At 43.4% G+C, this 12,280-nt stretch overlaps 1 protein-coding gene across 3 annotated transcripts in view; it reads right to left on the reverse strand.

Moving 5' to 3' along the window:
* Nucleotides 1-6,841: 6,841 nt before the first annotated feature.
* Nucleotides 6,842-12,280, reverse strand: part of LOC139573945 (zinc finger protein 516-like) — a 65,833-nt gene continuing 60,394 nt past the window's right edge. Inside the window, exons 5-6 of one of the 3 annotated variants that reach the window (XM_071397952.1) lie at nt 11,763-11,830; nt 6,842-10,293 (exon numbers count right to left, since the gene is read on the reverse strand). In XM_071397952.1, the coding sequence (XP_071254053.1) occupies nt 10,234-10,293; nt 11,763-11,830 (128 nt within the window). In that variant the 3' untranslated portion in view covers nt 6,842-10,233. The other 2 variants (XM_071397951.1, XM_071397950.1) reach the window with 2 other exon arrangements.

The raw sequence follows: 12,280 nt of genomic DNA on the forward strand, positions 1-12,280 counted from the left end.
ATGTCAGCATGTGTGTGCTTGCTTGTGAAAGTAAAACAATTGTTTTGACCTCATCTAGGCTACATCTAGGTTACATATTGATCTTCAATCGTCTCAGGCCAGTGGCACAACATATGAACTTATGGTTAGATCAGAATCGCCGTCATAATCATTGGCCTGTACAGAGAACTAAGTCAAAACCACAAATCCAAACGCACATCTCCATCCATGGCTTAGGCAAGGGCTGATTTAGCAAGCTAGATACTACAGGACCTCAACACAAGCAGACCAGAAACAGACAAGTTTATCTGACAGTGTTGAAGTTTTGCTTAGGATGTGATGATAGTGTACAACTTGGCCATAACGTCATAAAAGACACCAAATTGATGCTTTGCAACCAGTTTTGCCTACTTGGTCTTGGTAATACACTGAACAAAAATATAAACGCAACATGCAACAATTTCAAAGATTTGACTGAGTTACAGTTCATATGAGGAAATCAGTCAACTGAAATGAATTGATTAGGCCCTAATCTATAGATCTCACAAAAAGGTAGGGGCGTGGATCAGAAAACCAGTCAGTATCTGGTGTGAACACCGTTTGCCTCATGCAGCGCAACACATCTACTTCACATAGAGTTGATCAGGATGTTGATTGTGGCCTGTGGAATGTTGTCCCGTTCCTCTTCAAAGGCTGTGCGAAGTTTCTGGATATTGTCGCGAACTGGAGCGCGCTGTCGTACACGTCGATCCAGGGCATCCCAAACTTGCTCAATGGCTGAAATGTCTGGTGAGTATGCAGGCCATGGATGAACTGGGACATTTTCAGCCTCCAGGAGTTGTGTACAGATCCTTGCAACCCGGGGCCGCGCATTATCATGCTGAAACATGAGGTCATGGCGGATGAATGGCACGACAATGGGTATCTCACAGTATCTCTGCATTGAAATTGCCATCGATAAAATGCAATTGTGTTCAGTGTCCGTAGCTCGTGCCTGCCCATTCCATAACCCCACTGCCACAATGGGGCACTCTGTTCACAACGTTGACATCAGCAAACTGCTCACCCACACGACACCGTACACGTGCTCTGTGGTTGTGAGGCCGGTTGGACGTACGGCCAAATTCTCTAAAACGATGTTGGAGGTGGCTTATGGTAGAGAAATGAACATTCAAATATCTGGCAACAGCTCTGATGGATATTCCTGCAGTCAGCATGCTAATTGCACACTCCCTCAACTTGAGACATCTGTGGCGTTGTGTTGTTTGAAAAAACTGCACATTTTAGAGTGCCCTTTTATTGTCCCCAGCACAAGGTGCACCTGTGTAAGGATCAGGCTGTTTAATCAGCTTCTTGATATTCCACACCTGTCAGGTGGATGGATTATCTTGGCAAAGGAGAAATATCCACTAACAGAGATGTAAACAAATTTGTGAACACCATTTGAGAGAAATAAGCGTTTTGTGCTTATGGAATATTTCTGGGATGTTTATTTTAGCTCAAGAAACATGGGATGATCACTTTACATTTTGCGTTGGTATTTTTGTTCAGTGTAGTTAGTTTTGAGAGGAGACAGTTGGTTCCAGAAAGTCAAGAAGAAACAGGGGGTTGTCCAATCTGGATCTCCTCTGTTTCTCCCATGGTTTCCTCCATTAGATCTCTCCTGTTGATGTAACGAAGGATGCTGGGTAGCGTCAGTGATTGTCTCATTGGGACGTGCAGACAGAGAGTGGTTGGGGGTGAAATCGTGAGCCGCTCCCCTGCTCCCCACCACCATGCAGTCATCCATTAAAGCTGAACCTGGACTCAAATACTTAACCCGTCACAGGTGCCAATAACGAGGGGCCCGTGGAAAATTACAGGGGAATTTACGTCTGCTGGCTAATGGCATTGGCACGGACAGTTTGCCAATATGCATTTAGCACTGTAGCGGTTCGGCCGGCCTGGGGTGCCTAAGGAGAGTGACACGTCTCTCTTGAGCCTGTCCAGGCGGGAGATTGGGCTGTCCGTCAGCGCCAGTGCCCCTGCCATTACCCATGAGCACCCACCACCACCCCCCCCCCCCCTTTTACCCCTCCACCTCTCCTCTTCTCCCTCCCCCAGGGGAGAGTGACCAGTTAGAGCGATTAGACGGAACAAGAGATGAGCTCAGCTGCTATCCTCGCTGTCTCCTTCTCTGACAGTCAGTCACCGAGCAATGCTGATGTGTTCATCTGCACGTGTGGTTTACACACAAAGAACACATGGGACTGCCGAGCCACAGGAAGGGACTGGCCGTTCAGTGCTCAATGTCCATGTTTTTCTTCTTTCTGTGCCGTCCTAAGAATGAGTAGGAACACATGGTAGCATTTCTCCTCTTATATTATATCCACGTTGTCCTTTCTGTGATTTGGCGTTGAGAGGAAGACTATAGGCATGCCACAGGGTTGGAGTTTGAAGATGAAGGGTATCGGACAGCATTTGTTTAAAGAGGGGGAGCGGGAGCTAAAATTAGAGATGTGCACAGAAGAGACAAGAGAAAGCGACCCCCCCCTCCCCTCTTAATCTCTGGTGATGCTGATGTCAATTGGTAAAGAGTGTGTGACCTATAGAATAGATTCTAAACTTAAAGGGGTTTACTACAATCCACAATCTCTCGCTTTAAGTCTTTCTCTTCTCCTTTTTTTGTTGTTACTCCGCAAAAGAAGCAGGGTGGCTGTTAGGGAGAGAGAGAGAGAAAAAGTAGAAGCGACTGAAGGATTTCTGCCAAAAGTGTTCCATTAAATTTAAGCTGTAAGAAGAAGCAGCCACAAGCATTAGCTGGTTAAGTATCAGCAGAATAGGGGGACATGAATGTGGAGGACATATGAAATGTCATTAATGTTAATTCTAGTCACTTTTTGGCTATTAAGCACAAATTAGTGAAGGAGATGTTAAATGCCATGGGGTGTCCAGGGAATCATACAGAGGGTGGTGGTGGTGGTGGTGGTGGGGCACAGAATAGGTTCTCATTTGCATACTTAAGATCCAACTTAATTCTTTGCAAGGAGTGATATAAAACGTACCAGAGCGGTAAACCGTTGATGTTGACACGTAGTGTTAAAAAACACATACGTTTTTTTGGCAGCTGATTGCTCATTGTTCGCTGGCTCAAGGTTATTTTCTTGAGCGTGTCACCACGAGAATATAATTTCCTTAAATAATTCCACTCAGGCTTCTCTTCCTTTTTGGCTTTAAGGTTCCAGGGGTATTTAAGACCAATCACGTCAATGTAAAAACTAATTAATCCCACCGAAGAGAAATGACATGCCTGGAATGTATGTATTTCCTGATTCTGTCTCAGAATTTAGTACCCTGCAGTGTTTTACGGCAGGGCCGTATATAGTTGTTGCTTATATATGGCTTTGGTTAGGGGTAAAACTATTAAACAGACTGATATATCTTTAAGAAATAATTAATTATCGTCTCTATTCGCAATTCCATATTTGTGTTCCTGATGAATGAACCATTAAACATTCATCCATGAAAAATAAAACAACAAACATGACATGTTATTTTAAATGAGTGACAGATGACCTCCACTCAAAGCGAAGTCCACACAGTCCTCCTATGCATTGTGCACAGAGGGCTCTGCATCTCTCTCTCTCTCTCTATTTCTTTCCCTTTCTTCTTGTGGTTCATATACAGCCCCTTTCTATTCATTACTGTCAGCGTTGGTGGAGTGCAGGAGGCGCGGTGAGGCACAGGAGGCAGAGGTCACCATGTGAAGGTCCTCCTCAGGCAGGAGGAGTGCCTGTGGAAGCTGTCACTCCGACACCCTCTCCTTCTCGACCTCCCCCCAACCCGCCTTCACTCTCCTATTACCACAGGCTCCAGGTCATAACCTTTTCTGTGGCATTTGGCGATTCCGGAACCCTTTGATTAGTGCAATATTTACATATTTCTCGGTGGAGAGGGCATTCTCGTGTCGCCGACACTTGAAGTGTTGTAAATGTGTTTGGCCTTTTGCCTGGATTTGCCGAGCAGAGCTCTACTGTTCTGTGTACGCGAGTGTGTGTGTTTTTTAAAGTTGATTTAGACCCCCTCCCCCACTCACACACCCCCACACGGTACAAGTGCCATTTGGTCAGGGTTGGTGTTTGATGTGGCCCTTGTCCTCCCGAAGATGGTAGTTTAGTAACTATTAGAGCAGAATGCTGCACTCTGGTGGCAGGCTCAGATCATGCCCCCTGACACAGACACAACAGAGGACCGTACAGAGACAAGAGACACATAGGAGAGCTAGTCTGGAGAGACAATAGATACAGACATGTTTACGCAGTAGAACAACAGCAAAGAGCACTGAAGATATGTCCTGTGGCTGTGAGTGTGAGCTGTGAGGCACACTGTACATACAGTAATACTACCACTAAAGTCTGAGCGGTGTATTGTAAAGGGACGCGTGATATTTTGTGTCTCTCTGTGGGGTGAAAACAGATGTATGATCACAAACATTTATAAAATATAGGCCTAATGAGTTTTATCCACAGGTGGTTTTATTTGGCCCCTCAGGTTTTTAGTTCTTTTTCATGGTTGGACATAAAATACCTTACATTTTTAACACATAATATAGACACGTGATCGTAAACAATGTAAGCAAGGTTTGAAATTATTATGTTTTTGTCAAATATTATATGTTTGGGCTTCTTGAGGTCAATTTTCAGTCTACAAATGATTTGTAATGATGTTTCGGCCCCCCGACTATCCACTCAAGAGAAAATCTCCCAGTGGCTGAATCTAGTTGATGATCCCTGAAGTACTCTAAACTGCAAATACTGCATTTCACAAGTTTATTCAAGTTCAAAAGGATACATCTATTCAGAAGGCACATATCATATCAGTCATCAAAATGGAGTCTGCTGCCTGAAGTTTGATCTTCTTTCCTCTCTCTCTCTCTCCCGTCAGTAAGACAGAAAGCAGAGATGTCAGGGAACAGGTTTCTCAGTGAGTGCTGCCTGCATGGCCGTCATGTTGGGGCGGCCGCTCTCAGTGACTGATGAGGGGGAGAGTGACAGGCAGCTGCTGTCTCTCTGTCTTTCCACCGGCCTGCAGGCCTCGCTGGCATTAACGTCATGTGCCATGTTCTCCGGGAAAACCTGTCACTCACCACTCAGCCAGTCAGTCCTTCAGTCAGTCAGGTCTCAAAGCACACAGTCACAGGCTAGTACATGAAAAGGACTGGTAAAGTGAGCAGCAGTACTGTCAAGTCCTAGTGTGTCTCTGCTATAGGTGGGTGGGAGACTGGGAGTCCATTTTTGAACATTGCCTCAAGTGGACTTTGGTTCTAACTAGGCAGAACATCAGAAATAGAAACGAGCTCAAGCTATTTTTCCACATTAAAGGCCCAATGCAGCCATTTTTTAAATCAAATCATTTATGGGTATTAAAGTACCTCTACTGTATTCGTTTTTGATTAAAATTGACAAAAATAGCTTTTTAGCAAAAAAACTTTCCCAGAAACTGAAACACCAATTTACCACCTGGTGATGTCCCCAGGCAAGCTGAAACTTCAGCCAAAGCGAACCTGCTGATTAGAAAGTCCTGAGTAGATTGTATTTTCAACCAGCAACTATCAAGAAATAACACTGATCAACATTTTTCACACTTTTAGTTAGTTTCATCAGCTGTTATACAATATGATACAAAACACAGGGAAAATGAATTTTGACTGGACTGGGCCTTTAATCATAGGTGTCAGTAAGCATCTAATTTCAAGTGTCACATGTGGTTCATAAAAAATGATGGTCAACCCCTAAAAATGTATTTTGTCCCTCCTGGCCTACCATACTTGCATCTGAAAATGGTTTATGCCTAATGAAAATGGCATGTTACTACAAGTTGAAAGTCAGATCTCTGAATTATAGGAATAGTAGAATAGTGTAGAACAAGGTCGTGTTCATTAAGGCACTAGACAACAAAAACGTTTTAGAACCTTATGCAACAGTAAACACAAACAAGTGTTTGTTATTGGACAAGTTCAGGTAGTCCTTCCCTATTTTCTTCCATTTGGTGCCTAATGAACATGACCCAGTACTTCTCTGGAGGGGGAGAGTGGAATAAATTGAGCTAAAGGGGTAAGTTGAGCAGCCCTTGTTTCTAGGAAACCATACAAAAAATTTATGATTTGACCAACAATTTTGGTTAGAGGTCATCATTTCATGGAATTGGTAAAGGAAGTAACCACATGGAAAAAGTGGTAAGCAAGTTAGGTCCAAAAAAAACAATTTTCAACAAGTCAAATGAATTTATTGTGTTAGAGGTTTCATGATGCTTGTATCTAAACCAAAGTAGATCAATTGTAATATTGTTTAATACATCCGTTGGAGTCTCTAAAAGCTTCAAAATGAAGTCCTAAATCTAGCATGAAAGTGCATCCTTGTAGCTGTGTGGGCTAATATAGTCAAAATGTTTTTAGTCAGTTAAGAACAAATTCTTATTTACAATGACGGCCTAGGAACAGTGGGTAAACTGCCTTGTTCAGGGGCAGAATGGCAGATTCTTACCTTGTCAGCTCTGGGATTCAATATATCAACCTTTCGGTTACTGGCCCAATGCTCTAACCACTAGGCTACCTGCCACCCCAAAATGTTTGCCTTGGGGTAAGTTGAGCCAATGGCAAGTTGAGCAAATTGAAGTGTTTTTCCCCAGGTGTAATGCAAGGCATTGTCGCTGGAACGATGTTCAAAGTGTTTTAAAAAAAAGTGTCTGTTAGGTGTTAAGCCTGTGTTAAAATATGCTTTAAATGATTAAAAGACAAAAAAAAGTGATGTTGAATTGAATTTGGGAAATTAACATAGACATGGTTTTAAAAAGGTAGTGGGGAATAATTAATTCAGTCTAAAAATGTCAAGAGACCACTTTATTGGACAAGCTACATTTTCAAAACTGTAATGGTAACATGAATTCAGATTATTTCCAGAGATGCACAAAATCCTGAAATATATGTAGATATCTTTGTTAGAAAGAATACTATATTTCTCTTGACAGAGTCATACTGAGTGTAAAAAAAAAGAAGGCACAACTTACCCCACTCTCCCCTACTGCATCAGGACTCCTGATGCAGTAGGGGAGAGCGGGGTAAATTGTGCCATTTTTTTTTTTACATTCAGGAGCCTAGAGTATTTAATCTGCAGATCCCAATAGGATGCTGCTCATTCTATCACATGCAAGCAAGGGAGACTGATGAAACCGGTTGAATGGTGCCATGTTCGTGTATTTAATGTGGACATGATGACTTTTACATTTTCTGCAACGATGTACAAAACTTTAACAGAACTGAGGAGGTCTCAGACGAGGTAGAGCTTTCACATCGGGGACAGTGAAAACGAAGTATAAAAAAACAAAGTCTGAAAAGAATCAAATAAAACAACTCCTGTCTGCTTCTGCTCTGATCATTGTAACTAATAAATACAGATGTCAACCAAATACATTCCAAATAATGTCCTCTACGGAAAAATTACAATGTAGTTAATTACAAATAAAAAGCCAACACACACAACTTGGAGGCATTGTTAAAACCCCAACCAAATAGAAATAATGACTTCCACCACATTCTTTGGGAGGGTAACCATGGCTATCTACTGAAGAAGTTCTACTTTTTAGCAAAGAGAGAGAGACTAAAAACACACTCTTTATGAAAACGATTTATGCGCCTATCATTTTCCATTCGAAAACTGAACTGAGCAGTGTAATACAAACCAAACGCAAAACAAAAAAAAACACATAGCAAATGATATTAAATAAATCATGGATATCTTTAATAATAGAACAATAATGATTAAAAACCAGAGGTGACATTGAACTGGACCACCTTTACCAATCAAAGACTGAATGAAATGAAGACAGTTAAACGGGTTAAAGCAGTAACATAGTCTAAGTGCACCGGAAATGCCATTTGGTATCTAACGCTGTGACAAATACTCACTCTCTCACTCCCGTGTGGTCTGCTCATATTTGCTAAATCACACTTAGGAGTACAAATGTGTATTCTAGGAGTTAATCTTAAAGGGTAATTCTGTACAACAGTATTTAAGGGCACTAATTATTAAGGACACTACTTGATAGGCTATAATATCCGTTACAATTATTTGACTATCCTCATCTTTAATATACACGTACAGTATGTGTCGGTATACGTAAGCACACTGTTGTATGCATATTCAATCAACCATATAAAGAAACTGACACAGAAATCGTTTCATCTTGTGTTCATGTAAAAACTACTACCGAGGTCTCAAAGTAGACAGTATTATGTCCCATGACATAATAATTACATATCTTTGAATCCCCCCCAATTTTTTTGGTTTTAATTCTAAACAGCTGATAATTATTCACTTCTATCTGTCTCACACTTTGACATTTGCAGTGTCTTGTACAGTGCATGTGGCCTTGCGTGTATACGTTTGCTCAAAAAGACTGTCTGACCAATAGTCTGCTTGTCTGAACGAACATGTTGACATCCATGCAACAAAACAAGAATTACTAACTTATTAGAGATTCACCTCACCTGGGTTGTGTTCATTAGGCACCCAACGGAAGAAAGTGGACTGAAACAGGAAGGGCACTTCTGGATTTGTCCAATCAGAAATGCTCATTTTTGTTTTCCGTTGCAAAAATGTTTTTTGGTGTCTGCCCTAACGAACAGGTAATCCAATAGTCATAGGCATGGCTATGACTCCAGGAGGCGTTTTATGAGGGTGAATGCAACTTTGAGAAAAACATCACACATATGGTTACAGTGAAGCCTCTCCTTATATGGTATATACAGTATATAAGCATGGCTTTGGTCCTCACTTCATACCTGGCCGTACAAAAACCAAAACAAGCTTTTTTTTGCAAAGGAGGTAGTATGCAAAGCGTCTAAAGGGAGTCTAATACGCAGAGGTAATCAAGAAGGGGCAAAACACACACACGCACACACACACACACACAAGCCGCACACACACAAGCCGCACACACACACACACCAACCCTGCGACGGCTCCGCAGCCATCAGAAACAAAACACTGTCTCCAACAATGCTCCCTGAAAGCTCTAGACGCCTGACCTCTCAACCTTCCCCCCCAAAAAAAGCCACTGTTGTGAGGACTAGCTTTTAGGAGTGTACTCTTATTCAAGTAGAAAAGAGAGTAAGGGCAACTTGAACCAAACAGTCCGACCACTTTATTCCTGCTAAGAGGTTTCAGTAAGTGGGTCTAATTTGAGGTTGGAGGTGTGGGTGTGGGAGGAGGACTACGCTCGGATCAGAGGGATCAGAAAACGGCCTCTTCTTCTTCTCCCAATAATTGAACGACCGTTAAAACAGCACGCTCGTTCATACCCCCCATTAAAAGCGCACTCTTTTTAATGAACAGTAAAGGAGGCACCTCCTCTCACACTGTCATTAGCCCTCTCTCACTCTCTCTCTCTCACTCTCTCACTCTTTAATGACCGGCCAAACAGCCTCGGAGTCAGATCGTGTAGTGGTCACTTCACTACAGCCACTCATACTGGACTCGTCATAGTGGTGCTCGAGAGGATAGAACACACACACACACACACACACACACACACACACACACACACACACACACACACACACACACACACACACACACACACACACACACACACACCGTCTTGAGCTTGTCAAGTCAGCTGCAATCGGAGGGTTAGCTAAGTGAGTTCAGTTCAGTCAGTGTAAACATCACCAACTTGGCTGCTCCATTCTGCCGTGTGTTATTAAGGGATCAGTGTCCTGAGGAATGCACAAAACCATTTCATCACAATCTAAATCAAATGGGGGGGAAAATAGGACAATTGAAAGCTATAGGGGCGTCGCTATGCCACCATGCCATCCTTGCCCATGGGTCCACAGAGGAAAAAAACAGCATTTGGTTGCACAGTGTCCGATTTTTCTTCTCTTTCCAAGAAATCCTTTTATTTATTATTTTAAAACACATTTAGTCCTGGTAATATTTAATCTAAAAGGGCAATAGGGGTGAGTTCATTCTGATGTCACTCTGTCAGGTGGTGTCTCTGACACAGCTGGGAATATGGATGGAGTCTCTATCTCTATCTTAGGCCCTGGGGATGTCACGCTGGTGGGTCTGTTATTAGGTCGGGGTGGGTTGGTGGTGGTGGGTGAGAACCAGTCCCCCTGCTCCTCCTCCTGCTCGGGGCCCAGTCCTGGTGGTCTGTAATCAGGGTACTGGGCGTTGTCGAAATGCACGTGGTGGACACTCTGGACATGAGTCTTTAGGTTCCCTTTCTGAGAGGCTCGGTACGGGCAGAGGCGGCACCGGAACGGTCTCTCCCCTTTGGGACACACACACAACAACACACACAGAGGTCACACATAGAGTTCAAAGGTCACACAGAGGGCAGACATGGCGTAACCTTTCAGAGAGTACAGGCGGCGGCAGAAATCTCCCCTGGAACGCTTTCATTTGCGAGGGATCTAATACGAGGAACGATACATAAAATGACGTAAACCATGCTGGGACTGACTGTAGTTAAACGGTACAATGAATAAGACATGAATACATACACACAGTTATAACACAAAACAGGCACACAAAAAACGAATTTAACCCCAAATCATGAAACCTCATGGCAACAGACTTCTAAACCATTAAAATATACCGCACCTGATTCCAAAAACAACAAGTTCACTTTCCTCTTTTCTAACCTACATGAACCTGCCCTCGTCTCCTGTGAGAGAAGCCTGACGCGTGTGGAAAAGGGCCATGCAACCCTGATGTCAGTGAAGTCCTACTTCATTTCTCTCTCTCTTTCCCTCAATCAGCCGGCCCCACCCACTCGCTTTGCTAATTAGAATGACCTACAACTGGCTCTGACGCCATCACATAAATAAGCAACAGCACACCTGAACTAAACAAATGACAGTGCCATTTAATTGCGCCTAATTATCGCGATGATAAATGGAAGAATATAAATGGGGGAAAACAAATGACTCCTTCTGCCCTCAACCTCTCTTCTCTCTCTGTTACCTGAAGAAGAAACAGAAACATATGTGTGTTATCATACATCATTATATTGCGGTGGGGGAAATAAAACCACAAAAATGCACAATTAATCACGCAGAATCTAAAAGCAGAGCCAGGCGATCAGGCGGGCAGGTTGAGACGTGAGCGGAAAGCGAGCACCTCTAGGACACCGTCGTCCTGTTAGGAAGAGAGGCGGGGAGGGAGGCTGGATGGGAGTGGTGCACTAAATTACACTAAAGGTTATCGTCACTGTAAAGCACCGCCAACACTACATCTAATTGGACCCCGACGCTGTTTCTGCTCCCATCATTCATAGCGTTGCGATAAATTTGCGGATGGGTGATTCATTAAGATGGAGGTGCGGCTTGCAGACCTGGCTCTTTCCGAATGTCAAAGCAGAGGAGATTTACCTCACCTAACCCTCTCTCTCTCTCCCCCTCTCTCTCAGAAAACTTTCATCTGATGCAGAGAGAAAAGAGACATTTTGTGTGTTCTCAGGGACAATCCTTCACACAGGGACAGACTACCGGAACTGTATTGTTGCTGTCTATGGTTCTAGTCACTTGGTGACATAGTGACAACAAGAAATATGGGTAGTCTGAAAGGGGATGATTCCAGAAGGACACATAACTCATAGTGAAAAAAAAACAGAATGAATATAAAACAAAGAGGACATGAGCACCAGCAAACATGCACTGACAAACACATGCACACAAAACTAACGGGCATAAGCAATGGGAAGCAGCAACCCAACGTGAATCGATGGGAACAACATACTTGTTTGGGAGCTTCCGAGGGGTTGGTCTGAGCGTCAGCACCTCGGAGTCCGTTATAATCAAACACGACTGTGGGGAAGAAGGAGGGTGGGGGGGTGGGGGGGGGGTACTTGTTTAAAAAAAAAGCTCATAGTCTCCATTCGCCAGCATCACCACAGCAACGACCAGTTAGTTAGAGAGAGACAACACAACAACAGCAGAGCGGAGTTGAGCTAGATGATGATGATGATGATGATGATGAGACCTGGTGGAGTGAAGCCAGTGATTTAATATGACACAGACATGCTAATGGGAGGCCTCGGGGTGACTGGCCTTTCGCGTGAGGATGACGTCCATGCTGAATAAAACCATCGGTGACAACATTAATTACAGCTCACTCTCTCTCTGTGTGTGTGTGTGTTTGTGCAGTGTGTGTGTGTTTGTGCGGTGTGTGTGTGTAGGGGGTAAAGTGTGTGTGTGTGTGTGTGTGTGTGTGTGTGTGTGTGTGTGTGTGTGTGTGTGTGTGTGTGTGTGTGTGTG

This window comes from Salvelinus alpinus, chromosome 4, assembly GCF_045679555.1.
Source record: "Salvelinus alpinus chromosome 4, SLU_Salpinus.1, whole genome shotgun sequence".
In the NCBI taxonomy this organism is placed as follows: Eukaryota; Metazoa; Chordata; class Actinopteri; order Salmoniformes; family Salmonidae; genus Salvelinus; species Salvelinus alpinus.